Raw genomic sequence first — 26,901 nt, 5'->3', positions numbered from 1 at the left:
GAACAGCTCACTGCCTGGATTAAGCTAGAGAAGGAGGTGTTATCCAGGTGGTCATTTTTCTTAAGACTTTCCATGGCCCTGTGTCCCAAGTCATGTACTGAAGATAGCATCTTTCAGTTTAATCCCCCAATTGTCGTGTTATCTATCTCTTGCTGTATGTTTCTCTATAGGTGCATCCCCTGTCTCATTAGTTACCCTTAAGCGCATCCTCTGTGCTGGAATGATGCCTCTTGCTGTCCTTCTGTCCCATTACCTGCTGAAAGGGTGTGCATTTGTTACAGATAGGGCTTGTCTGCAAAAGTCTCACCTAGTGGGTTGAATCTTTCAGAGCTTGGGTTTGAGTTCCCCTTTCTTAGGTCTCTGTTGCATCTGTGGACAGCAGTGAGCAACACCACCCGTAGCTTCCTGCTGAAGCTTTCTCACCTTAATGCAGTGTGGTTTGATTTCTTTTTTCTTCTGTAAGATTTTAGGCTAGTGGTACCTTCAGACTGGTTGCTAATTTACCCATCTTATTTCACATCCAATATGGAGCCTCCATCCTGTTGGGACCTCTGGTAAAATGGATGGGTGGAGGGGATAGAGGAGAGTGATTTGCTAGCTTTTGTGTTTGTTTAAAGGATGGACAGGAGCAGAATCTAATGGAGTTTAAAGTGGCATCATGGTCCTTTGAAATTTAATCTGTGGAAATGTATTTCTAGTGTGGTGTGCTGTGAGGTTATTCAGTCTGCTGGCAGTGTGTCACTGCTGTGATCTGGGCCAGCTGCCACAGTTGTTGGTGGGAAGAGTCAGATGGGGCTTGTGTGTGTGTGTGAGCTCACATGGCTGCACTCACACACTCCTTTCCACTGCTTGCTAACTAAGCATGTGTTATTTATAGCTTTGAAGGCACGTGCACTTACAGAAAGGCAACCTGTGTGGGGGTGTCACTTATCCACTTTTATTTCCTATTCTCTTAGCACTCTCTTAGTGTTCTGCTTTAACAATGCAAATGGGAAACACAGGTACTTTTGTCCTATTCCAGTGCTTCATGTCGTTAGGGTTTTTATTTTTTTTAAAATTTAAATCAATGGCTGTTTAGCTCTTGCACCTGTAATTTTCTCCGTTGTTATTCATCTGTGGCATAATTGATGTTTTGTACTGTCAATTAAGAACTTACAATTCATTCCTAATTTCTTCAGTATGCAGGAGTACTGGAACATTTCTGACAACACATGCATTCAGAGGCAAGATCACAATTACAATTATGTTAAAAACCACGAGGGAAAGTCTGCTCTGAGTGCCACACATGGCATGTTCGTGGTCTGCTTAAACAGTCTGAAGAAAAGCAGAAAGGGAAAGCTATCAGCTTTGTGTTTCAGCACCCCCACAAGCTTATTACTCCATCACTCCTACATAAAACATGGAAGGAGCCAGTTTAAAAGAGGCAGAAGAATTTGCTACCTGGATGCTTCTCTGTGGAGGAGAAGAAGAGTGCTGTGGCTTGGAAGAAGGAGTGGGTTGTTCAGATGTGTATTTGTATGGTTCTGGCTTCTGTGCCTGAAGTGCTGTGTCCTTTAAGAGGTCCTGGCTGCCTGAGGTTGTGTCCATTTGGCCTCTGGGAATGTTTAGCTCCAGGTGGTTGTCTCTTGATGTGTCCATTTGAAAACAAGGAGATGGAGGCTGGTTGTTAGTATGCTGATAGGAGTTCATGTAGCAGCATGCTGGTACATCCAGCTCCAGAAAGGTCCCACAAGTGACTTTTCAGGGCATTGGCAGGTTGAGTTTGGTGCTACTCTTCTGGTGGTGCCTAGTGAGCTTGGAGAGAGAAGAGCCAGCACTTACTAAGACCCTGCATAGGGAAGACTTGGGATTTTTTTGAAGGGGTTGTATTGATTTGGAACCTCCATGCTATTACTTATTGAAGTATTGAGTGTTTCAGAATTGTTTGCATGGTGGGACATGTGGTTTTTCTGACTTCTGTCCAGCTGTATGTGTCCAGCCTTGGCTCTTTTTGCTTTCACTATGATATGCAACTTGCAATTGCATGGAAAAAAGTGCACACTCAGAGGATTGAAGTTCAGCACTTTGAAAATCTTAAGTGTAGTAGTGATAAGATCCAGGACAGTAAATCCACATGTATGTTTAATTAAAAAAAAAAAAAAAAAAAAAAAAAAAAAAAAAAAAAAAAAAAAAAGTTAGAAAAGTTAGCCCTAACTTAGGTCCTAGTCCTTCAAAATGATCTGGTGATACAATCCTATAATCCCTGGATTTACAATCAGAGCCTTTTTTTGGGCACAGGAGTCTTTCCCAGTATTGGTGGGAATGCAGCTCGATGGTCTTCTTTGCCCCTGTCCCACCACACCTTGCAGTGGTGTCAGAAGCACAGTGTGAATTTGTCACACCACAGAATCATGAATAAGTGAGGGTGGAAAACACCTTCGAGATCACCAAGTCCAGCCTCTGACTGAATTCCACCGTGAATTCACATGTCAGTGTGTGCTTTCATTTTCTGTTTTTAAACAGAGAAATTTAAGCATCCTGTCACCACTACAGGTTCGCTTTTCATTGTTCTTGTCTGGTTTGAGTGGGAGCAGCTGAATTCTGTTAGTGAAGAAGCGATATACTATCGTGCTATAGTGTGGAAGAAAGGCCCTTGACATGCATAAGATCCCATACTTAGGAGAAGAACTCTCATTTATCTGTCCTGCTATGTGTAAGAAAACCTAATGATTCAAATAATTTTAACTCCCCTCCACTCCATTAGCACCCTATAATTTCAAAGGGAAATAATTTAACCAAGACGACCTGCTTGGTTTCATTATCCAGAACACTAAGGCTTTAGACATATTTTAATTAGTTTGTTTTTCAAACTCTTGATTTGATAATACAGCGTACTAATTACTTCTTAAAAGGTAAGTGGAGCACAGTGAAAAAGCTGTAACAATCGATGAATATCTGAGCAACCTGGAATACATTTCTAGACTGACCAAAACTTGGCAAGGTTCCTCTGCTTTTTATTATTTTGAAATCCTCCTTTTAAAAAGGGTGGTGGGGGTTTTTTATTAATTTTTTATTAAATTGTGACCTAGAATTTTCAGCACAAGGAGGGGAATAGTACAGATATCTCTGAAGTGTTTGTCTGCTGTGTTCTTATCTTTAAATAGCTTCTTTGAAGGAGCCCGTATGCCCTTTGCCAGAGGCATAATTAGTATCTTTCAGCAGCATGTAGATACAAGTGTGTCATCTCTGTGTGGTTGTACAACAGCTCTCACTTTTACTTGTGTTTTCTGCCTCTGATCATATTTTTCTTAGCTTCTGTTACAGTGCATTCAAGTTACCTCTGCTCTCTGTTATTATTTACAGGTTAAAATATTGTGAGTCAAATACCAGGCTAAAGGAGGAAGGAGAAACAGCTCCCTGTGAGCAATAGATCTTTGGCAAAAGGTGATAACAGGAAGGCAGTGATTAGGAGAGTACATTTTAAGAAGTTTTCCCATGATCAATTTTCTAATTAAGCCGAGCCTCTGGGAGTTACATGCTGGAGAATTTCAGGGATTCCTAAATAAAAATGGTTTAATTGAGATCTCACAAATTGAGTTTTCAGGCTCTTCTATTCTGCAAAACGTGTGATTGTTCTTGTTCTTTGAGTGCTGTGCTGACTTAATAATCTGATTTGTTACAATTAGGCAAAATCAAAATAGGAAATTTCACTATAGCATGTTTGTCTGAACTTTAGTATGTTTTAACTTTTAATGCAGTGTGCTCTAAAACAGGCTTTTTTATTCTTTTAAATGCCTGTATTTGGGTGGCATGAAGAGCCAGGGGCCTTTGATCCAAGTCTTTTTTGAATCCTGATAGGAGAGGTTGACTGTGTCAATGCAGAGATTTTAGATTACAGTGGGAGAGCCCAAAACTTGGGCATTCTTAATCTTGGGCACGTTAGAAAACAGCTGTTAATTTGCCTTTCTTTTAGCAAGGCAAAAGGTGTGTTTGCCTGTTAGTTTGGTGTCAGTAGGTTCTGTAGTCCACGTGTGCTATACTTGGAGAGCTGCTGACTTGCACTGGCCACATTCCTGAAGCACCAGCCATTGGCACCGTGGAGACTTGCTCACCACATCAGAGTAAGCAGATTGAATAGCACAGAAACTTGGTTAGGCTGGAAGCAAAGCAGTGAAATGCTGACACTGTCCAAAAGTATGAGCTTCTTTGTTTTCTGGGTTAGTTATTATAATTCAAAAATAATACTAAAACACGCAGAGATACAATAATTTGTTTAAAACACTGGAAGAAAAATTTGTACTGATTTTGTTATTAAGTTACTTAGTAGTTGAAACTAAAATTTTAGGATTGATTGAAAATTCAAGAATAAACTTCAAGGTGCTGAATTTTAATTGCACAAACCATTTAATAAAAATAAGTTTGCATTTAGTAATTGTAACCTCAAAATGTCTAAGCTCTTTTTTAAAGTTAGGAGTAACACTGAAGTGTAGAATATAAGCTGTTTCTCATATATGCAACCATTTAGACCAGCTATGGAATATGAGCTACTAAGCACCTCTTGTGGTGGTTTAGGACAAGAGTGATTTAATCAGGGTTGGCAGGGAGAGGTGGTTACACAGGCTCAGAGTGAACAACATGTGTGTGATGCACAGAGAGAGAGGAGAGCCTGGTGACCACCACCATGGCGTTATTCCTTCCCGGGGAATGGAGTGCTGCGGGAGCGCCAAAACTCCAGGCATGCAGTGGAAGATACAATTTCATGCCAGTGTGAGATTTAAGGGATGGGAAGAGGTGCTGAAGTAAGATAGAATATCCTGTGTGTAGTACTACAGCTGAATAAAGTTTTTTCTTACTCTTCCAGTTTTTGGGCCCTTTCTGATGTTAACGATTCCAATATCTACCCCTGTAAAAAACCACAGGATGCAGTTAACTGATTGCAATGGCAGATTAATCTTGAGACTAATTTGCCACAGACTCACTCTGAGTCCCTCAGCGAGCTGCCTAGTTTTTTGTAAAATGAGGATAAATATTTAACTCTGTATGTAGGTGTTGACGTAGCTGTCTGTTGATTATGGATGCGCTACTGGCATAAAATCTGAGAGCTGCAATGGCAGCAGCAATTAAAGCCCCGCTGCCCAGGTGGGCAGTGTAAAGTATTATGGCAAAGGCAATTCCTGCCCTTCATCCCAGCCAAAAACCTCTGAGCCTGCTTTTCTAACCCATGAATATACCATAGCTTCAGTGTTACCCAAATGACTGATTTTGGGCTAGAGATGGGACCCAGGAACTCTTGGGTATGAAACTGGTAGCTTTTTGGGAATGTCATCACAGTGGTTTGAAACTTCCATACTGGTTTTGTTCTTGGTAGGAGGGAACGTAAAGTTGGGTGTTGAAGTGCATGTGGGAAGGGCTGGTTTTGCGGTTCACTGTAAAATCCAGTCAGGCTGGTGGAGTAAAATTGCTTTGAGATTGTCAGATATGAATTGTAGATGTGAGAAGCAGTCCTTAATTTTTTTTAATTTTGAGTACTCTGTTACTCTGAAGTGTTTTGCAAAGTTTGGAAAGTAGACCTTTTTTTTTTCCCCTGCACATTCACACATTTCCCCACTCTTGCTCCGTTTCCCTAGAAAAGAAAAAAAATTTCTTCAGCTCTTTGGGTTTAGCTCTACTGCTTCAAAGAACGGACTGAGAAGAAAATGGTGTTTATGTTGCCACACTAGTCAATAAATTAACACCAGGTACCTTGTGATTCATATGATGGCCACAGAGGGAAGAGTTGGAGCTCAGTTTTATTTCCATGTTTGGGATAGCCTTTTCCTCCCTCTCGCTCAGGCACCGGAGAGCTCCCTCTGGGACCCTTCCTGCAGGTGGAGTCAGACAAGTGAAGTACAATTGCTCTTTCCTATGGAGTTTATGCAGTTGGTGCTCCTTTAGCCTGGCTTGATAAAACAACCGTAAGATGCAAACATAAATTACATATATTTGCACTTTGGGGATTTGGCGTTGTCCTGCCAAAGCATAATAAGTGGGACATATAATAAATGAGAAGCAGGCCCTAAATGTTAAGCATTGAGATGCCAGCAGATCAGGAGCATTTGAGAGGTGAGGTTTTTCCACCTGCACACAGCCACAAAATGGGGCTGTGTGTCAGAGGAGAAGCCAAACCTCTGAACGTGGCTCACTGTAGGGTTTGGCAAGTCGTGTGCTTTTTTGGGGCAGGCTGAAGTCCCACACACCTTGACCTGCCCTGTGCTTAAATCATTCTAATGACTTAAATTGTTTTAAGATTTTTCCAAAGCACATCTGGGTTGTGTTTAATTGTTAGGAGGAAAAAAAAACAAAGGAGCTAGAGGGGGAGTTGGTGTAAATAATTCATGGAGAAGAATCCTCCAATTTTGCAGGAACCACAGCCCAAATTACAGAGAAGGCTTTTGGACTGAGATGATTTTTGTTGTGGTTGTAACATACCAGGGTTTGAATCCGGTCCAGATGAAAACATTTGGTTTGTACTTCAGTAAATACTGCAGAAGCACTGCCAGCTAATTCTGAAGAGTAATGAAATAGTATTTTTGGCAAAGCACAAGCACTTTCCATACTTCTGATTCCACTCTTCAGATCCAAATTCAGAGGGTTTTTTTTAACATGCTTAGCCAGTCCAAGACAAAAGTTAATGTAATTTAATGAGAAACAAAATATAACCATAATTTAGGGGAGAAAACTACACATTTGTCAAAAAAAAGGTAATAACCTCATTAGTCAAATAAAATGGCTGGAAAAGAGTATAGTTTATTCTATTAATCAGACACTTCCTGCTGAGGTCAACACATCTGTATGTACAGGCTGCAAAAGCATCAATTCTGCCTACTGTTATTAGCAAGCCTGAATTTTGCACATGCAAAGGGTGACATCTTTCCTAGGAAACTGCTAAAAGCAGCACCATGACTTAAACCCCCCATATTTTACTTTGTACTTATTGTTGTATAAGCACCAAATTATTGTAACAGAGGACATGAAATACATTTGTCATTCTTTCATGTGCATTAGGCCACACTTAATGTGTAGTTGTGGTAATCATTTCTCCCATATAGTTAGGCTTTCTTTTGTGTTGGTCTCACAATAGGAGGGAAGACAAAAATACTCCAGAGAGAATTTCAATAATGGAACTGAAGATACTGATGGAAGCGGTTGCCAAACAGACTTCAAATCTAATTTTTAATAGAGCTGTCTGTCCTCCCTTTTTGTTATAATTCATTGCTCATTGTAACCTTGATGAGTGATTTTTAAAAAAAAAACCCTCATCATTAATGATTTTCTCAAAATTTGCCACATGCAGTATGTCTGATCCTAGGAGCTCTTGTACTGGTGAGGAAGAGGGTACCTGGGGTGGTGTCGGCTGTTTGAACTTTCTGTGTGGCTTGCAATCCCTTAGTCAGACATGGAAATTTTTTAGGCTTTCAAAATCTCACTATGAGGTCCAGCTTCAGTGATTTGGCCTTTCCCTAGTGTTTCAGAGGGGATAGAGAGGGCTGGGAAGTTCCCTCCAGGTTGCTGCCTGACTTAGTGGCTTTTCTGCTCTCAACTGTGAGACTTGTTAAGCAGGAGGAGGTGAGTGGCACATGTGTGGATCAGGGCAGCAGGTTGACTGCACTATCACATGGATGCCTTGTGTTGAGCTAGTCTTAGCAGCAATGTCCTTTCCACTTTACTGTATTTGTTACTATCTTATGTCAGTAACTTCCCTTCTGTATCTCCCGTCTCCCATTGTTCCCGCAGCTGGTGTCCATCTGCTAGCGTCCCTCTCACCACTCACCTTTCTCCAGCCCCAGCACATCTGGATTCCGCTTCTGCTCTGCTGCTTTCTTACAACTTGCTCCTTCTGCCATGGCTTCTCCTTCCTTCCCAATATGTCGCAATTGCCCCATCCAGATCTTGGTGACAGGATATGCTTTTATGTAAATATTGCTGCTAAACGAATCAGCTGTCTTGGGGGGCGGGGAAAGCATTTAGGAACTGTGTGCCTAGACATCATCAGGACACAATGTAAAATGTGCAGCTCCTGTATGAGATTGGGAACATACTGCATTTAATGTTTTGTTTAATAACAAAGTGATATATTATGCTACACTTTCAATAAGAAAAAGTGTGCATAGAAATTTTCCAAATCTTGAGAGCTTGTAACATTACATTACAGTTACAGCATTTATTAATGGACTTTAATTTCCTTAGTCTGGGATTTTAATCTGAATCAGTTCCCTGATCCAATTCACCACGTGGCCCCACAAAAAAATTACGCTGCCACAGTTGAGGAGGTGGCACAGGAATAATAAGAAGAGGCCAGATGGTGGTAGATATTCTGTAGGCCATTTTTGGTGCCAAGAAAAATGTCCACACAGCCACCAACCGTTTAGATGGTTCCTTGCATGAAATCTCTTCTAAATGAACAGTAAGAAGTCAAATTTAAGTTTTTAGCCTGCCATCAGATTTGCTGACTCAGCAGTCTTTTCAGGCACCTGCTGATGGGGTGGGTGCCGGGTGGGTTTCTCAGGGTGGAGGGCTGCTCACATGCTTTCCCTAGGCTCTGGAGGGCTGCTCCCTTCTCTCTTGCTTCCTCTGCTCTAGTGCCCGTGGTAGCAGCTGCCTGCATGATGTGGGGGCTCCCAGCACAGAAGGAGACTTGTAAAATTCAATACATCCCCAGGGTCTCGTAACTCTCTCAGGGAGTTTTCTGCTGTTTTCTTGGGGATGGAAAGCGAGGAAGTGGGGAATTGTATACCTAGAGTGCTGAGACCCAGCAGGCACCACCTCCCAGGCACAGATGCTGCCCTTTATTTGTAGCATTGCCGCTCTTCTTTTTTTGCTATTGGTTATTAATTCCAGTAGCATTCTTTATATAACCCTTGGTAGGCTTTGAGAATCTCACTTTGGCACTGGGGAGGGCAAGAGGAAGAGGAAAGATGATTGCTCATCTTTATTTACTCTTGCTGCCTGGCTGGTAAATATGTGCAAGAAGGAACCAGCACAGCTGTCCTGTGTGTTTCTGCTGCTGAGTGTGCTCAGGAAGAGAAAAAAGTGCAGAATGGTGATCCATTAATTTTACATGTTGAGGAAGCCCCTACAACATTATGTTCTGTGAAAGTGTGTGTACTCATGTGTCTGTTGAAGCTGCAATTTTCCTTATTCTCATGCCATTTGGGAGGGCTTTTATCTTCTTGCTGTCATACATAATTTCCATGGTAAATACCTGTTACACATGGAGTAGCCTGAGAGCAGCAACTCTCAACAAAGTCTGTTTGTAAGGAAAACCACCATGGTCTAAACTTGCAGTGAAGACCAGCCAGATTTTGGAGGAAGGGCAATAAATTTTATCTGACCAGCTGATACAGCTGGAAAAAACCAATCAACTCCTGAGAGCACATTCTTTTTCACATTTCCAATGGTCTTGAATGTTTATAGCTACAGTAACACTTCTTAGTATTGTTTATATAAATCAGTAGCTTTGAGAAACAAGTGGAGTCCCCTGTAAAGGCAGGCCGTGGCATCACATACACATCCCTATCTGATCTCAGAGACAGTGAGGGATATTTAGGACAGGAATCGTTATTACACAATATTAAAAAGGTGAGTGATTACATAGCTTCCACCCTTCACAATTTCATTATTTCATCCGTCATGAGAAGTCTGAGTATTATTTCCATAAGAGGAGTCTTAGGGGGGGTTACTTAGCTCTTTGCTTGGTGTACCAGCAGTGCACATAAACTACTACAATAAACTACATGTTAGGTGGTATTTCATAAACATAATTGTCATTCTTTCAGCTTGAATGAAATAAGTGTACTTACAGGCATGTCTTCCCTTCAGTTTGCCCATAAAGGGAATTTGCAGTGTTGTGAGCTTTGCCAGCCTGTTTCAATATTTTAAACTAGTGTTTTCTCAGCCTTTTGGACATGTTTAGCTACATAGGCTTAAAGTAAAAGTGGTTTTAGCCAGTTCAGCACATATTTGTGAACAAATTATTTGAGCCTATTCCAGAACTGAAGTAGTATTATAACAGATGAGACTAAAAATAGTTCTAATACAAAAATTAAGCAAGAAAACTCAGAGCTTTTAAATTTCTTTCAGAGTCTTCCATCCATAACAATGCTTAAATAGAACAAAAATGTGCAAGTCCAGATTTTTTTTTTTCTTTTGGCAAGTCAAGTTTAATAAATATATAGGAAAAGCTGATGGGAAGGAGGGGAGGAGATCCAGCCTGAATGCCAGCTTTTCTCCAGGGTCTCATATTGCAGCACACTTAGATCAATAAAGTGAGGGTTAGCAGGACTCTCCTGTGTTATTGCATGTTGCTAGTCTAATTTCTCTGGAAATGTTCTTCCCAAACAGTCCCAGCTGTCCCAGGAATGCAGTTTAACTGTTGTTGTTCATAGTTCTCAATTGGAAAGAATTAAAAACTGTCATTCTGACAGGAGATTTATGCACTGAGATTACAGTGATTGAATACCAGGAGTTAGGTGAAGTTTGTGCCTGCTCTCAGACTTGGGTAAGACTCTCTCTCCTTTCTAAACAGACTGACACAGTACTGTATTTTATTCTCTACTTTAAGAAGAAAAAAGATTGCTATTGTAATAACATTTGCATTGCAGATGATACGTTTTTGTTGGTTGCTGTTTAAAGCAGCTGCCAACAAACTCAGAGATGGGGAATTCTAAGGAAGATAAAGCTGAGAGAACAGGTACTATATCTAGACTCCTATTTTAGTGTCTCAGAAGGATAAATTTTCTGTTTCACTAGTTATAATATGGGGATTTCAGTCTGTTTGAATCTAATTTTGAGGGTTCCAAACAGTGAGGTTCTTTTATGCCATCGTTTGTCAATTTGCAATGGTGTCAGATGGTGTCAGATTTCATATTTTGGTAAGAACTGATGCATTTGCATCCAGTTTCTGAATCCATACTACACATTTGGTTACCTAGATGGAAGAAAAAATTTCTTTTTCAGGCAGCACTGTCCCTGGAGTAACTATTTTAGAGTCATCTAGTTAGTTGCAGTTGAGACTTAATACTCCCCTACAAGTAGAAGAATTAATGTGCCTCTCAGCACCGCTTACCTACTATGTTTGATTGCTTAGACTGTGCCAGAAAGTTCTGGGCTTGCATAAAAAATGTAAAGGTTTTGTGTTTCTGTAAATTGCTACAGCTTCCATGCCGTGAAATATGTCAGCAGTCTTAATTTGGTCATCAGTCTATATAAACATGAAATCTGTGGCATGCAAAAGCCTTTTCCCTAGGATAACCATATGTGTCCATACATTTGTCTAGGTTGGATGGAATAATACTTGATTTTAGGGCAGAAGAATCATCATGCCCTCAATGCTGCTGTGGTGTTTCTCCTGGCTGCCCCAGGGCTACCACTCACACGTAGTACAGGATGCTCTTAGCAGTGTCTCTTTGCTCCTCCCTGAGGCAGCCACAGTTCCAGAGGCCAAAAGCAAATGACTTTACGGGTAGGGGCTAAGCCTTCAGTGCAATGGAGGCGAGAATTGGGAGGGTCAGTTTTCAGTAAGAACACTCATGGACTGAGATAAGGACAGTTTAATAGGTAAAACAAAGCAGCAAGCAAAGTGAAACAAGGAATTTGTTTGCTACTCACTGTTGGCAGGCAGGCGTTCAGCCATCCTCAGGATGAAGGGCTCCATCACATAAAATGGTTCCATGGGAATACAAGTGGTGTAACACTGAATGTCCCCACCTTCCTCCTTCTTCCCCCAGCTCTTATTGCTGAGAATAGTCCTATGGGCTGGAATATCCATCTGGCCAGTTGTCCTGTCTGTGTCCCCTCTAGCTCCTTGTGCACACCAGCCTGCTTGCTGGTAGAGCAGCATGAAAAACAGGGTCAAAAAATGCCTTGACAGCATGCAAGCACTGCTCAGCAACGGCTAAAATATCCCAGTGTTACAAACCCTGCTTCCAGCACAAATCCAAAACATAGCCGTGTTCCAGCGACTTTAAAGAAAATTAACTCCATCCCAATCAAAACCAGTATATTTATGAATGGATGATTCATTGCAGAAGCAGTCTATCCTAGTTTTTGTGTCAAATTTAGGTAACTTGTTCATTAAAAAGTAATTTTCATAGTTTAAGAGTATTTTGTACAAACGTGGTGGAAGCAGAAAATACGCAATCAAAAAATAAGCTTTAGTTCCTTGTTGGCAATGGCAACACCAACGACTCAAAACCAAACCAAACACTGAATTGCAGTTCTGAAGAGCTTGAAGCCAGAAGTGCTTCCTAAGGAAGCACCAGCCAAATAACCACTGCCTTGTGTTGATCTCTAGCCCAGTTCTCTTTGTCCTTTTGTTTTAATTAGCTGCAGGAAAATAATTGAAGTTGCTATTACCCAAGTATGTTGACTACACTTTTTTCACTTGCTTTAAAAGAAATTTTTCTTTGGTAATAACTAGAAGGCTCCTAGGGCACTTGTCCCTCTGGGGGGTAGAAAGGAGACTCATTTTGAAGTAGAAAGTGATACTGAGCACATGGGAAAGTGCCCGTTAGTTGTCAGCAGTATTTTTACATTTAAAAATCATGGGAGTGTCATGGGAAGTAATCAAGAGAAGAGAAGCAAAATCCTCAAGAGGAGCACACAAGGAATCAGAAGGCCTTCCCTCATTTTTCTCCATTGCCAGGAATCCTCTAGGCAAATAAGCTTCTCAATGTCTTGGCTTTTCTCTTTATTTCTTGCTGCAGCATACAGCAAAACATTGTGTTTTTTCTACAGTATTGTGGAGGTCTGAAAAGTATTGTGAACTTCAAATGTTTTATTGTAATGATAACTTAGAAATACCACTGTGGTGCAGACTGGGTTTTGCTCTTTTTTCTTCTGTTTAGAAAAGATGTTAGCTTCTAGTTATGTGTTAAGATTTCAGCAAGGCACTTGAGCACGCATTTGAAATTAAGCATGTGCATTAGTCCTTTTCTGCATACACAGAGCTATTAATTAGGGTTTGTAGCAAGACTGATTGTCTGAAGTATGAATAGAATGTGCTTGAGGGGGTAGAACCCTGCTTTTCAAGCACGTGTGTATCCTGTTGGTAAAAACGAATAAATAAAAACCCTCTCGTTGGTCATACACTGGTCTGACCTCCCAGCTCCAAGTCCTGCTCTCCCCTTGCAGTATATGACACTGAAGTAGGCTGTGATCAATATGGTTAGTGCCGTAAGTGAATGTAATGATGCTAATGAGCCATTTCTTTATAATGATCAGGTTCTCCAGCCCTGCCCAGCAACATGGTATATTTTGGAAGCTCTCAGGATGATGAGGATGAAGAAGAGGAAGAGGAGGAGACAGAGGACACAAAAACAGCCACAAACAATGCTTCATCATCATGCCAGTCAACCCCAAGGAAAGGAAAAACGCATAAACATGTACCAAATGGGCAAGGTAGGTCCTAAGTAGTGCTGCTCTCCTGTACTCTCTAGTAAAGGAATTTCTGAGCTGAATGTGCTCAATCCTTCTCTGTTCTTCTGGATCTGATTGAAAAAGTGGTGGAGTAAGATGCAGTTTTAGCATCTTGTGCTTTAACCTGTTTCTTCTGGCAATCTGAACTCTCTGTTGCAGAACTACTGCAGGGCTGGAATTATACACACACACACATATATATATACTCACACATATATATACACACACACGTATATACTGAAGTTGGAGTCCATCTCCTCTCTACGCAACAAGCAATAGGACCAGAGGAAATGGCCTCAAGTTACACCAGGAAAGGTTTAGTTTAAGTATTAGGAAGAATTTCTTCACTGAAAGAGTTGTCACAGTTGCCCAGGGAAGTGACTGAGTCACTGTCCCTGAAGGTATTTAGAAGTCATGTAGACGTGGCATTCAGGGACATGTTTTAGTGAGAGATTTGGCTATGTTAGGTTTATGGTTGCATTCAATGACCTTAAAGGTCTTTTCCAACCTAAAAAAACCTTGTGATTCTATGAGATGTATTTATGTATGTACACACACACACATGTATAGATAGACAGTCACACTCTCTGGTTTTTTTGAGACTGATGTTAAATTTAGAATGACAGGGGCAACATTTAATTTCTTCCATGCAGTATTGAGACCACACTTGCAGTAGGTTGATAACAACAGTCATGTTGCTGATTGAAAAATTTTATGGAAAAAACTTTTCCAAGTCAATTATTTCTCTGCAAATCAGCAAAAGCTGCATTAATTACACAGTAATTGTGTCACAATGTCCTGTGCCATATCTTGAAAAATGGATCTGTGTATATTGCAACATTACCTACAGTAGAATGGAAGATCTAAAGCCGTGCTGAAAATTTCTTGAGCCTGCTGTAATGCTCCCCTGCCAGCATCTGTGTGATGTGGTTCTTGCTCTAGCAGGAGCTCGTTTCATAACTCTGTGCCATCTCTGCCTGACATAATTTCAAAATGTAGCCTATGCTCTCTGTTCCCTTCCTCACTATTAGTTTTCCATGAGAATCTTTTTTTCTGGTGACTGCCCCTTCAGCTCTTCTGTTAGTAGGACTGAGAGGAAGGTCTCTTCCCAGTGCACTTTTTGAGAGGTGACTTGTGCCTGCTCTGTTTGTTCTTTCATGCTGCCTTGCTCCAAAGAAGAGATTAGTAGATCCCAATTACTTCACTGTGCTTATCCTCATCTCTGCCTTTCAAAAGGGGGTTTTCTGTGAAGGGTGCCTTTGTTACGTATGCCAAAATTTTTTTCATGACTGCATCTGAATCTGTTTTTATTGCACACCCAAGCTCAAAAATTCACTTTTTGTGAATGATTCATGGATAATTGCAAGGGGATGTTATGCCTAATAGCATTTCAACAGTCAGCTGTGACCAGGAGCTTTAATGCTTTACCAGCCATCGATTAAAACTTGGCACTTAGGATTGATTTCTAAATAACTCCCCCAAATAAAAGGCGCAAAACTCTGCATATGGAAAATGAGGCTGCACGTAACAGAACTGCTCCCTTAGAGTTTTAAGTGTGATACATCACTGCAGAAGGAACTGATGGTGTTCCTTGAGAATGTCCCAGATGGCAGCCACTTTGAAATTAGCTCAAAACCAGAGACACCTGAAGTCTTAATTGGGGGTAAGTAAAGGCAAACATAATGAGCCATATAATAGCTTCATAATCTTTATCAATATAGATCAGAGAGAGTGTAAATGAAGCTGCTGCTTTAATAGAGCTGCAAAAGACCTTTATAAAATACATAGGAGACAATGTGAGATGTTTTGACAAAGGTGAAGAAACAGGAATTCCCAGAGAAGGCAGCTGCTTCTTCATCATTGTAATTTCTTTTTTTCTTCTTCTCTCTTTTTTTTTTTTTAATTAAAATTTCCTTACCCAGGGGTATTCCCATTCTTCAGTGTCTGTTATGTTGGTTGACAGCCAATAGTATTTTTGTTTCATGTGAATAAAGTAGGTTCTGGTTCATGTGTGTCTGTTTTAAATGAGACCACACACAAAGGCAGACCAGGGACCGATGCAGCAAATGAACTTAATCTAGCGTGAGAGTCTATTTTTAATGAATTAAAGTCTTTTGTTTTTAATATACTATGTCTAGTCAAGCACTTTGGACCTGCAAATGCTAAGCATTTGCTATGACATACAGCAACAAAGGTTCAGAGCTTGATTAATGTCATTAGACAGTGTCAAATGATTTCTTTCTGCTCAGTGGGGGCCAGAACAATTTTTCTGGGCGAAGTCATTTGTCAATATCCTCTTCTGACGCCAATATGGGGCATTATTAGGGTTGCACACCAAACTATTTGTTATATCTGAGCCTGTTGAGCCACCTTTTGGAGAGCTAACTCAATCGAGAACGCCTGGGTGTGAATGGGAAGCACGTATAGCACGTGGCATAGCTTGCTGCACAAGATGCAGTAATTAGCTCCACTAACTTGTTGCCTTCCAACCTTACTGCTTACACAGTTACATTTAAAGCATCAGACTGTTACCTGTGCCTTTTCACCCTCCTTTCATAGTGCTGCTGATGTGCTGTGCACATATCCAGCTGTAAAAGAGAAAAGTGAAATGTTTGGCGAGAGAAGTGTTTATTCCCTGCATTCATGGGAGTGTGTAAAAGGGAGTGTGCAAGTCTTCCCAGGGAGATACCGGGTCTAAATTGCATCTCCCTGCTGCTCAGAGGAAATTCCAAGTTGTAGGTAAGGGGGTAGGCTTAGGTCTTTGTTCCTTTAAACCTAATTCTTTGAATTCCTCGCAACTAAATAAATCCTGGTTTGATTTCATTCTGTGGCACAACTGAAGGTTTTCTCTGCGGGCTTCTGAAGAAAAATGTTTGCAGGTGCCAAGTGTTTTGCTAGGCAGACTGTGATAGAGAGCTGGAAGGCGGAGTCTGGGGAGTTGTTGGGTTATCAGTCCCATCTCAGGAGCAAAGGAGGATAGGCATTACTCTACTTGAAAGGGCTTGTGGGCTGGAAAAGTGCCTCAGGAGGAGCAGCATACACAGATACAGTTGTGTAGACAACTTTGACATTGCACGCAGCAGGCTACAGTTCCTCTCATAATGGTTGGCTAATTTTCTCAGGAAGAATGGTTGGGGAATTAGATATTTCTCACACCAGCACAGCAGCTCAAAGGCAGAGAGGAGTGCACATCTGGGTCAGCACTTGGGAATGTCCTGTTGTCTCTGGATGCCACAGTCAGACAATTAAGTTCCAATTTATTTTTAGGAAAACAGAGTTAACCATTGTTATTTGTAACCAAACTTCTTCATGAAGGGTGAGTCTGGTGTCCTTAGCTGGAGTAAACCAGCTTCATTGTGCCAGAAAGCCTACAGGGTCAGAAATGGTTGCTGGTTCATGCTGTGTTTTGTTAACATGACAAGATAAAAACTGCTCTGCATGCCTTTTGCCTGAAATGAGCAGGGGAGAAATTTGTATAGATGCTGCTTCCCCCTGCCTTGGGGCTCAAATTTCAAAACAGACCTGGCAGTAGTGCATAGTAAGCAAGCATTCCAAGAAACACTATACTCTGCGTCAGTGCTGTCTTACTCGCTTACCAGAAACACAGAAGAACGTTTCACTTCTCAATTTGCAATGGGTAATTTAGCAGAGTAATTTCCTTACATGTGTAGCAGTACAAGGATGATGCCGAAAAGATTGTAGATAGCTTTTTTCTTATTTCAGGGTGTAGTTCAGTGCAGCATTTGTGTATCTTGGGCTTGAATGGCACATCTTTTACATGTTACTGTTTGAGTGTGCTGTGAGAAAATTCTGATATATGGTTGCAATTATTTATTTATTTATTTTTGGTTTTAACTCAGTTTGGTATTTGCGCATGAGTACATGAGACAAAGCCTTAGGCTTGTACATCCTTTTTAGTGAAACTAATCCTGAAGAGGCAAACATTTAGAAGAAAAATATATTTTGAAGAATGAGAAAATTTCAGGCAGAGTGCTGCAATAGTTAATGGGTAGGCAATTATTTTAATGATTTACAGCCTTTTGTTGAAAGACCATGGAACCAGTAATTGTTGCAATAAACATTTTTGCACATTTAATTTTTCTGCAAAAATATGTAACACGAAAATTACCCGGTTTGCAGTAATTTGCATATTTAAATATGCAAATCAGGCACAACACATTTGGGGATTTGTGGATTTTCAGTAGTGAGATGTATGACCTGTGGAGAAGAATAGGGGAGCTGGAAGTTGCTCAAAAATAGAAAAAAAAAAAATTGAATTGTTATCCTGGTGTGAGACTCGTGATAACAGACAGACACTTCTTGTATGGACTTGCTGCTTAGTGAGTGACCCTTTTGATGTTGTTTGTGTCGTAATGGTTAGGTGAGAGTAATGAATTTGTGCTGAGACGAGACACTTGGTATTGAATTTTTGCAAGTGGCGGCGCAATGTCTCATACCAATAACGCTTCTCCCGGTGGCCCAATATATTCCTGTGCGTGCAGGGCTTGAGCTGTGTTACTGAGGTTGTCAAAAACAAATTCAGTGTTACCTCTCTGCCATGGCTCTCCTGTTTGACTCCTGCTAGCATGCAGCTATGGAAATTTTCGTGCGGTGTTGTCCACTGAGAAATTGAGTGGTGTTGCATTAGGGCTTGGGAGGTGTGGAAACAGCAATACTACATGTTTTCATATGATGTGGTGTCAGCCTTTCCTTCTGAAGTACACCTTTGCTCCTGACTCTTGAGTAGGCAGAGCATGTTGAGGGCCTTCAGAAGACAGCTTCTATCCCTGGAAGTGATTTATGGAAGTCAGAACATACCCAACATTTAAGGAAAACAATTGGCAGTATTAAAATACTGTGTTTTATGGAAGTAGAAGGTTGTTTTAGTTCCTCTGGGAGGGGAAAAGAATTATTGCCTGGGTCCTTTAACGCAGTTTGAGAGCCACATAAATGTTTTCACAGTGACTTAGAACTGAATTAAAGCCAGAGCAAGAATGTTTTTGTACAGTAACAGATACTCCATGCCAGAAAGTTGATTAATACTACATCTCTTCCCAAACATGATCTATGTAACAACATGAGGTTTGCACTGGAATAGCTGGCTCGGGTTCACAATATTGGCAAGGTTCCCTTTTCTCCTTCTAAAAACAAAACTTCTCCCTTTCACTTCTGTCTCCCCTCTTTTTTTCTGGATAGTTTTATGAATGTGCAATGGCTTGCTTTTTGCAGTGCAAGCTCTGCAACATGCAGCACATGTATATGTGTATGGTCCATGCCTTCATCTCCCAGCCACTGGCACACAGCAAAAGGGTTCAGTCCATATTAAACTTCCCCAGTTAGCTCAAGTGTAAAGCATATCAGTTGCAAAAATAACCTCCAGGAGGGCTTGGGAAAACCTTTGTCCACAGAGTCAATAGCTGACTGAACCCAGTCCAGTAATTCTGCTGCCTCCACAGTGAAAGCTTGATTATTGTACATATTATAGTTCAGCTTCTGAATGGCTGGCTGGCTGTATCCTGTGAAGTGTTTGTGTGCAAATTAATTTGTAGGAATACTTCCGAGAGTTGCTGAAAACATATTATGTTTATCGCCCACTACATTGTCAATTCCTGTAGTAAAATGCTCAGTTAATCTGTAGTAATTGAGCACATCTGTGGCTTTACTTTACCAAAAATTTTTTTAGACTTTATTAAAGCTGCACCTAATCCAGGCACAATTTGCACAGTTTGCATTGGTTTGTGGAGGGATTCTTTATCACAGTTTGAAATGAGATCCCCCAAAGTCCCAGTATGGGATCCTGGGTGAATACTGGTGCCCAGGGTCTGGTTCCCCTGATGCAGGAAGCACTGTGATGCATCCGTGGGGATCACGCCTGCCATAAGGTTTTGTTCTGCTGCCATAAATTATATTAGTGGTTTAAAAACCCCCAGTGCTCGTGAGTTTTGAATGTAGTGGTTCGGTTTCTTTGCATTTGATCATCACTGCTAACCAAAAGACCCACAAGTATTTCACTGTAGGACTCTTATTGTTTCAGTTTAATAATAATAATAGCTTTGGAGAACGCAGCATTTTGAGAATAAGCGTTCAGATGGATATGAGTATAATGATGCCCATTTATTCTATCTGGAGTGTCTGAACACTAATAATTTACTTAGACTTTTAATTATTTCTTAGTAGTGCTTCTTACCTTTAACTAAAAGCTGTTCTGGAAATACAGAGTTGGTTAAGGTAGCATAAAATAATCATAATTCAAGATTACCAATCATTTCTGCTTCACGAATGCAAATTTTACCACTAGTGCAAGTTGGACTTGGGTTTTTGTCTATCTTTTAATGAAATTACTGCTTCAAGGGTGAAACCTTTATTGACTACCCTTTAGCAAGGAACTAAAGTGACTGGGAGCAGAACATTGGATATTGGCATGTCAGACTTATTTCTAACATGGGAGATTGTCCTGGAACACATCTCTCTGGGGTTCATAAAGCACAACATACACCTTTTTCCTGATTTTTCTGAGTGCTTCAGAAATATTTAAGAGCTGGCAGACATGAAGGAGAATGCAATTTGCTGCATAAGAAGGCACAAAAGAATTAGCAATCATGTCATTGTTTAATCAGATTTGATCTCAGTAATATTTAATGCAGAGTTTTTGGAGGTTATTGTTTTCTTTGAGAAGTGGGTGTTGCTGTCTTACTATTAGTTACTCTTCAACAATGAGATTGGGGGCGGGGGAAGTGGTCTTTTTTTTGTGATCTATTTTTTCTTTGAACCGTCTTTGAAACTAGCTGTTGGGGCCAGAGTTTAATTCTGTATTGTATTAAATAAATTTATTGTGGAAATAACTTGCTTCAACATTTTTAGTGAGATGGGAGGAAAATCATAGTCTCAGGGATTTTTTTCCCCCTCTAAATGCTTGGCTTGCAATAGCATTTTGTAATTAATCAAGTCAACATTATGATAGTTGTTCACATCGTATGTTTGTGAATTTTTCAGAACTTACTATTGCAGAAAGGTTTTATAGCTGGAAATAACAGTAATCTGGGTGTTGGGAAGAAACAAATACTGATTTTTGTAGAAACTGATACCATCTACTTTTTAACTAGAAGACAGCATGGCAAAAACTGTTTTGCATCTACATCTCCATTTGTTGTGTTTTCAGACTTAAGCTTTTAAAGCTTTTCCTGTGAGACTGAACATTTTTTTCCTCCTGTTTCTCTCTTTCCCCTTTCAAGAATCTTACAAATTAAGACAAAAGATAATTACTCAGAGGGTAAAACTGGCAGGGTTCCCACGACACTTAAATTTAATGAGCTGTTGCACATAAAATATACCTTGTCTCATGTTTGCTCTTTTCTTCTTCTTCTTCTTTTTTGGTGAATCAGAGAAGTGCACAATTTGGCTTTTTGGCTGTGTTTTCTGTTTTAGTAATCTTTGGTTTTTAAAGTGGCAACTGATTACAGAAAATTATTCTCTCTGACTTAAATGTTTCCGTAGGAGCAGATCAGTATATACAATTTGTTCCCTTCAAAGGAAGATATCACTCTAAATGATAAAATACATATTAACAAAGCTGCCATTGGTTGTTTGTGCTATGTCTTATTAAAAATAAATAGTCATGCTTTGTTCATCTATAGCACTTTCCATTTGATGTGAGAATTCTTTACAAAGGAGGATGAATGTATTGTCATGAACTTCCTGAGAGGGGTTAGCAGTTATTATCGGTTCCATCACTGCAAACGAGACACAAAGGGTTACGTGATTTTTGCAGACATCACTGAGAAATCCTTGGCTGGCTGGGGCAGCACCAGTTGCTCCTGAGCTCAGGAGTGGCAAAACCATGGGGAAATTTGTGGCGACTCCTCTGCTGACAGCTTTCCTCTCATTCTTACTTCATTTATGGAAGTGGGGAGGGAGAGAGGGGGAAAAGCAATTGCAAGTTTTTTCTTTTTTAAGTAATCTGCTTCAACACTTATGTCTGACTGAGTATGATAAGGGAACTGCAAATATGATAAGTGACCTGAAAATCAAATCTGTCAATAGTTTGTTGAGGTTCCGGCTGTGGCAAGCTGGGTAGCTGCTTGGAAGGGTTTGGAGGTAGGGTCTGCTCAAAGGCAGCTTAGCTGCCTCTCTTCTGTCCAGCAGGATTGTTGGATTTTTAATTACTACTCTTACTGCTGCTCCTGCTGTTAATACTCTACATCTGTAGAGACAGCTGAGCTTCACAACTTGGATAAGAAGGTATGTGTTGTAGGAATATCATCTTTAGTGATAGAAGAAGGCTTTCATTTCGCAAGAAGACAGTAACTTCATGCTTCAGTTACTATTCCCAAACAGTGTATATTGTGTGTAATAAATAAGATCTTCACATAGTTGTGCGATTTAGTATTTAGGAAGTTTCTTGTTTGCATCCTTTCCTGAACCATGTCAAAGAAAGACAGGGCAGAAAGCAAGAGTAAAAGGCAGGAGGGCATTTGCCATTGTGAGTGCTGGAGCATAACCCTTGTGGACCTCTGTCAAGTGCTCCACTGAGCAGGGGGCATCACTTAGATGAATTCAGCACATTTTTAATTAACAAAGCAGAGAAATGTGATGATATTTTTTGTTTGTTTGTTTTAGCTTTAGCTTCTCATGTTCCCTGACAACAGAAGAGCAGTGACTATTCTTAAATAAATTCAGCAGAGAGACAGGAACAAAACTTGCTTGTATATGTTCACATAATATTTGTTGTACAAAAAATTAAGGTGGCTGTTGCACACTTTCTTATCCCTTCATTTAAAGATTATGGTGCTCAGCATGGGTCCCAGTGTTACCTCATGTCACATGTTCCAAAATGGTTTCAGTATTTTCCTTTCTTTGCAGAAGTACCTTTTTCTATTTGCAGCTTGTCTGCTATAGGCAAACTGCTGTCAGTTTGATTCAGCAGTTTGGGTATTGATGGAAACAAAACATGCTTCTTCATGGAACGTTTCCTTTCTTCTACATTGGTATAAAAATAAATCTTTTTTCTGGTGAGGTTATGTTTGAGAATTCCCTCACTGCAAGAGCAAAGAAAGATAATTAAAACTGTCATAAGTAAAAATCAAACTCATAATTCTAAATCTAGGTCAGTCAAAACAGTAATATACCTTGTATGTTTTAATTTGGATATTGAAGATAATGTCTGCTAACAAGCAGAGGAAATACTTCAGTAAATCTGTTCATCTAAAGAAATATGCAAAATAGTGCTATTTCTATATTGATGTAACTTTAGACGTAAGAAGGCATTCACTAAATATCCAACACTGAGAGGAGAGAAAATTGTGATGTTTTGAATTAAGTGTTTGGTCTTGCATACTTTTTCTTTTCTTTTTTTTCCCCTTAATAACCTGATTTTCTCTCTTCTTAGTTTTCAATGGGTCCAGCAAATCATCGAAGGAGAAAGAACCTGCTCAGAAACACAAAAGCAAAGAGGCCACCCCAGGGAAGGAGAGGAACAGCGAACATAAGGCTGAGAGTCGGAAAGACCAGGCTGCTGCTAATCACCACGCTACTACAAACACTGGCTCCTCTACGAAAGGGCTCCCGGCTAACAACCACCACGCTCTTCACAGATCGGCTCAGGACTTAAGGAAACAGGTAAGAAGTTGTACTCTGCTGTGGACAAACAGGAAACAAAGGCTTTTAAGGTTCTAAGCTCCTTTTTCCACTGCTTGGTGTAGATTCAATGTGGCAATCATTAAAAACACGCTCTGGAGCAGCAGGAGTTAATTTTCAGTGATAACAAAAAAGAAAAATATATACATGGGAAGTCAGTATGATAAAGCGTGCTTTGCAACCCTGTCTTTTTATTATCTGGTATATTCATATGAAAGAGTAAAGTTCACATTGCTGTTTATGAAACCTTTCTGACTGGCACACTGTGCTGACAGTGCCAAAACTGGCAGCACATGGAAAAAGGAGCTGGTCTGTGTGGATTATCTCAGGGGCTCACTGGTGTTCTGGAGAACCTGACATTGTACTCACGTGCCTTGGTTTGCACATGGGCAGCACAGATCTCAGAGTCTGGGAAAAATGTTTTGCCTGATTCATAAAGAAGGTGCTCCAAAATATGACCTCCCTCACAACAGAGGTTCCTGGTGGGAGACCCTTTTAGGGTTTCATGTTACTTGCTTGAAAGGTAGCAAAAAAATTCAGCTAGAGATTTGTTTCAACCTAACTTGAATTTGAGTGTGAAAGTTCAGCAGACCAGTCTCTTTCATTGCTTGTGACTTCCTTATTCAGGGAGGGGCTGGGTTAGCAGAGTACCTGCACCAGGGCAAGTGCAGTACAGAGAGCTTGCTGCACTTCAGTGTTTTGGGCCTTGTTTTGGTGGAGGGAACCTGGGGATGTTGATTTGGTTGTTTTTTTCATTGGGTTGTTTTGGTTTTTTGTTTGTTTGCTTGAGTTTTTTGGTGTTGGTTGGTTGGTTGTTTTGCAGTGATGAATTCTCAGTGGGCTGATTGAAGACATTCTTTACTTGCTGACACGTAAAGATTTTTCTTCTTTAAGCTGACCTGGTCTTCAGTGGAGCTGGAATTGCTATCTTGTAGAGGCCTTTCAAGGCCTTTAAATGGCACCTCTGAGTCACAGGCTTGGAAATTAAAAATGGCAAAAAGAAAAACAGTGATACTCTTTATGAGGAAATCTTCAATGCTGTATGTTTCAGTGGTGGTTTAAGTTCTACTGAAATGCCTCCACCAATTTTGTATTACCTTCTAAATCAGATTTGAGATCCTGAAGGCTCTTTACACTGTGTCTGTACCTCTGTAAGACATCAGTTCTTTATTCCACCATGAGAATTTGCCCTTATCTAGGCATCAGTGTGAATGTCTGCTTTTGCATCCTTTTGGTTTTCTTCTTTGTGATTAGCAGTATCTTATGGTCCTTGCTCTGTCATGAGCATGGTGTTGAACAAGTTTCCCAAAACATAAGAATGCAGTTCTTGTGTGAAATGCTTTAAAGTTGTATCATCAGAGTTTGGTTGGTTAAAACTTTTGTGAAAGTCAACTGCTGCCACTTCTGAAGGTAGTTCTGAAAGGAAAAAGACGAGTGGAGAACAGTTCTGTCCACAGTCCAAGTGGTTTTGCTCCGTAGAGTACTAAATGGTTTTGATTGTGTGAGACACAATGGAGAAAAATTGAAAGCAATGCAGTACAGCCAGCAGTCACACCACATGGACACATCAGCAAGGGTGGTCCCCAGCCTTCAGAAAGTAAGGGGGGGAGGTATAAGTCAAGATGATGTGGGTTTTCTTTTTTCTTCATAAAAAAAACAGTTGGGGACTTAATTCTTCTTCTGCAACCCACAGTAGCATAAATACTTTCTTACACATTTTAATGAAAATGTGACTCTAACTAATTAAAGGTGGATTATATGTTTTGCCTGACAGAAAGACTTTGTTTTGTACAAAATCCTAGACTTACCAGTTACAGGGCATTGCTAAATTTCTTGCTGTTGTCCTGAGTCTTTGACTTTTTTAGTATTTTCCACAAGGAAGTTTTTTTCCCAGGTTGTCAGCCACGTGTTCTTCCTCCTTCCACTATATTTTTGCTCCTTGATCACTGCATTTGCATGGGGTTTTTTTTGTTTGTTTGTTTGTTTTGTTAAGCCTTACAGAAAATAAAGGCAGAACACTAGAAATTACCAGAGATTTTAACGTTTTTCCTGTTTCTGTTTATCTGTCCTTATTCTGGTGTGCCCTTGCACTTGTCACAGGTTCTTTATCTCCTTTGCTTTCTCCTTTGCCGTCTTCCAATGTCTTCCTACTTTAAAGGGTTGTGAGCAAAGGAAATTTGGTTCAATGGGGCCCTCTCTTGGCGTAATGTGGTAATTTACCTCTGCACAACTCCTAAGCACAGAACTGTTTTTATGAATGAATTCAAGATCAGTTGTGTAACTTAGATTTTTTTTGGGACCAAAACTGTTGTCAGTGTCACTAATGTTGCTCTTATCACCGTGGTTGCTATCTAGCAGGTTGTTTATTTTTTGTGTATGGTTTTGGAGGCTGAATCCTAGGTGCTGTGCAGAGGTGTGTAAGTGGACCAGTTCAAATCTAACAAATCAGTTGCTGCAAGACGGTGCTGGTCCTGGGTTGGTTTTATGAAGACCAGAAAATTTAAAATCTGTCATTGCATGTTTTACTGCAAGGGCAAGTGTTCAGTAAAGGAGAGAAAAGAGTGATCTGAACACAAATATAAGTCAGCAAAATTGGGAACATAGCTGAAAAGTAAAGATAAGATTGTTCATATCCCTAGGATCATGTAAGGCTAATGTCAGTCACTTTATTCCTTCTAGATGACACACCTAGGTGATGAATGAAAGGCTGTGGACATTGTCCCCCTGGACTTCAGTAGAGCCTTTGACACCACCTCCTACACAACTCTTCCAGAGAAACAGGCTGCTCATGGCTGCTCATGGGTGTTAGCTGGGTTAAAAACTGCCTGGATGGCTGGGCCCAGAGAGTCATGGTGAATGGAGTTACATCCAGTTGGCAGCTGGTCACTCATGGTGTTCCTCAGGGCTCAGTGTTGGGGCCAATCCTGTTTAACATCTTCATGAATGACCTGGGCAAGGGGACTGAGGACACCCTCAGTCAGTTCACACACGACACTCAGCTGAGCAGGAGTATTGATCTGCTGAAGGTAGAAAGGCCCTGCAGACAGATCTGGAATGAAAGGAAAGCTGGGGTTGCTAGTCGACAGTGGCTGAACTGAAGCCAGCAGTGCCTGGGTTGCCAGAAGGCCGATGGCATCCTGGCCTGTGTCAGCAGTAGTGTGGCCAGCAGGAGCAGGGCAGTGACTGTCCCCTGTGCTCAGCACTGGTGAGGCCACACATACCGAACTCTGGGTTCAGATTTGGGCCTCTCACCACAAGACATTGAGGGGCTGGAGCATGTCCAGAGAAGGGCAATGGAGCTGTGGAGGGGTCTGGAGCACAAGTCTGATGAGGAGTGTCAAAGGGAGCTGGGGCTGTTGAACCTGGAGGAAAGGAGGCTCAGGGGGCATCTTACTGCTCTCTACAGCTGCCTGAATGGAGGGTGTAGCCAGGTGGGAGTTGGTCTCTTTCTCTGGATAACTAGAAATAAGACCAGAGAAAATGGCCTCAAGTTGTACCAGGGTAGGTTTAGACTGGGTATTAGGAAAAATTTCTTTGCTGAAAATGGGGGGTCAGGTATTAGACTGGCCTGCCCAAGGAAGTGATTGAGTCCCCATCCCTCGACGGTATTTAAGAGACCTGTTGGAGTGGCATTTATGGACGTGATTTAGTGGTGGACTTAGCAGTTGGACTCCATGATAAGTTTGAATAAAAAATTCAAAATATTGTGATTACCATCTAGGATTGGAGGTTTTGTCTTAAAGCTGATGGTGCTTATGACACGTTTTGCTTTGAGTAGGAGAAGCTGCAAGGATATTGCCTTTTTCCATGAGCACTTTACTAAGTTCTGTTCTC

General features: G+C 40.7%; 1 protein-coding gene across 1 annotated transcript in view; it reads left to right on the top strand.

Annotated features, from left to right (window-relative positions):
• The window catches only part of JARID2 (jumonji and AT-rich interaction domain containing 2), a 210,241-nt gene that overhangs the window by 151,894 nt on the left and 31,446 nt on the right, over positions 1-26,901 (top strand). The window contains exons 5-6 of the mRNA XM_063403007.1: positions 13,240-13,416; positions 22,820-23,049. Of these exons, the coding sequence (XP_063259077.1) occupies positions 13,240-13,416; positions 22,820-23,049 (407 nt within the window). The remainder of the gene's footprint in view (positions 1-13,239; positions 13,417-22,819; positions 23,050-26,901) is intronic.

This window comes from Prinia subflava, chromosome 1 (assembly GCF_021018805.1).
Source record: "Prinia subflava isolate CZ2003 ecotype Zambia chromosome 1, Cam_Psub_1.2, whole genome shotgun sequence".
NCBI lineage: Eukaryota > Metazoa > Chordata > Aves > Passeriformes > Cisticolidae > Prinia > Prinia subflava.
Note: the sequence above shows the minus strand (reverse complement) of the source record. Positions and strands in the feature narration are given on the sequence as shown.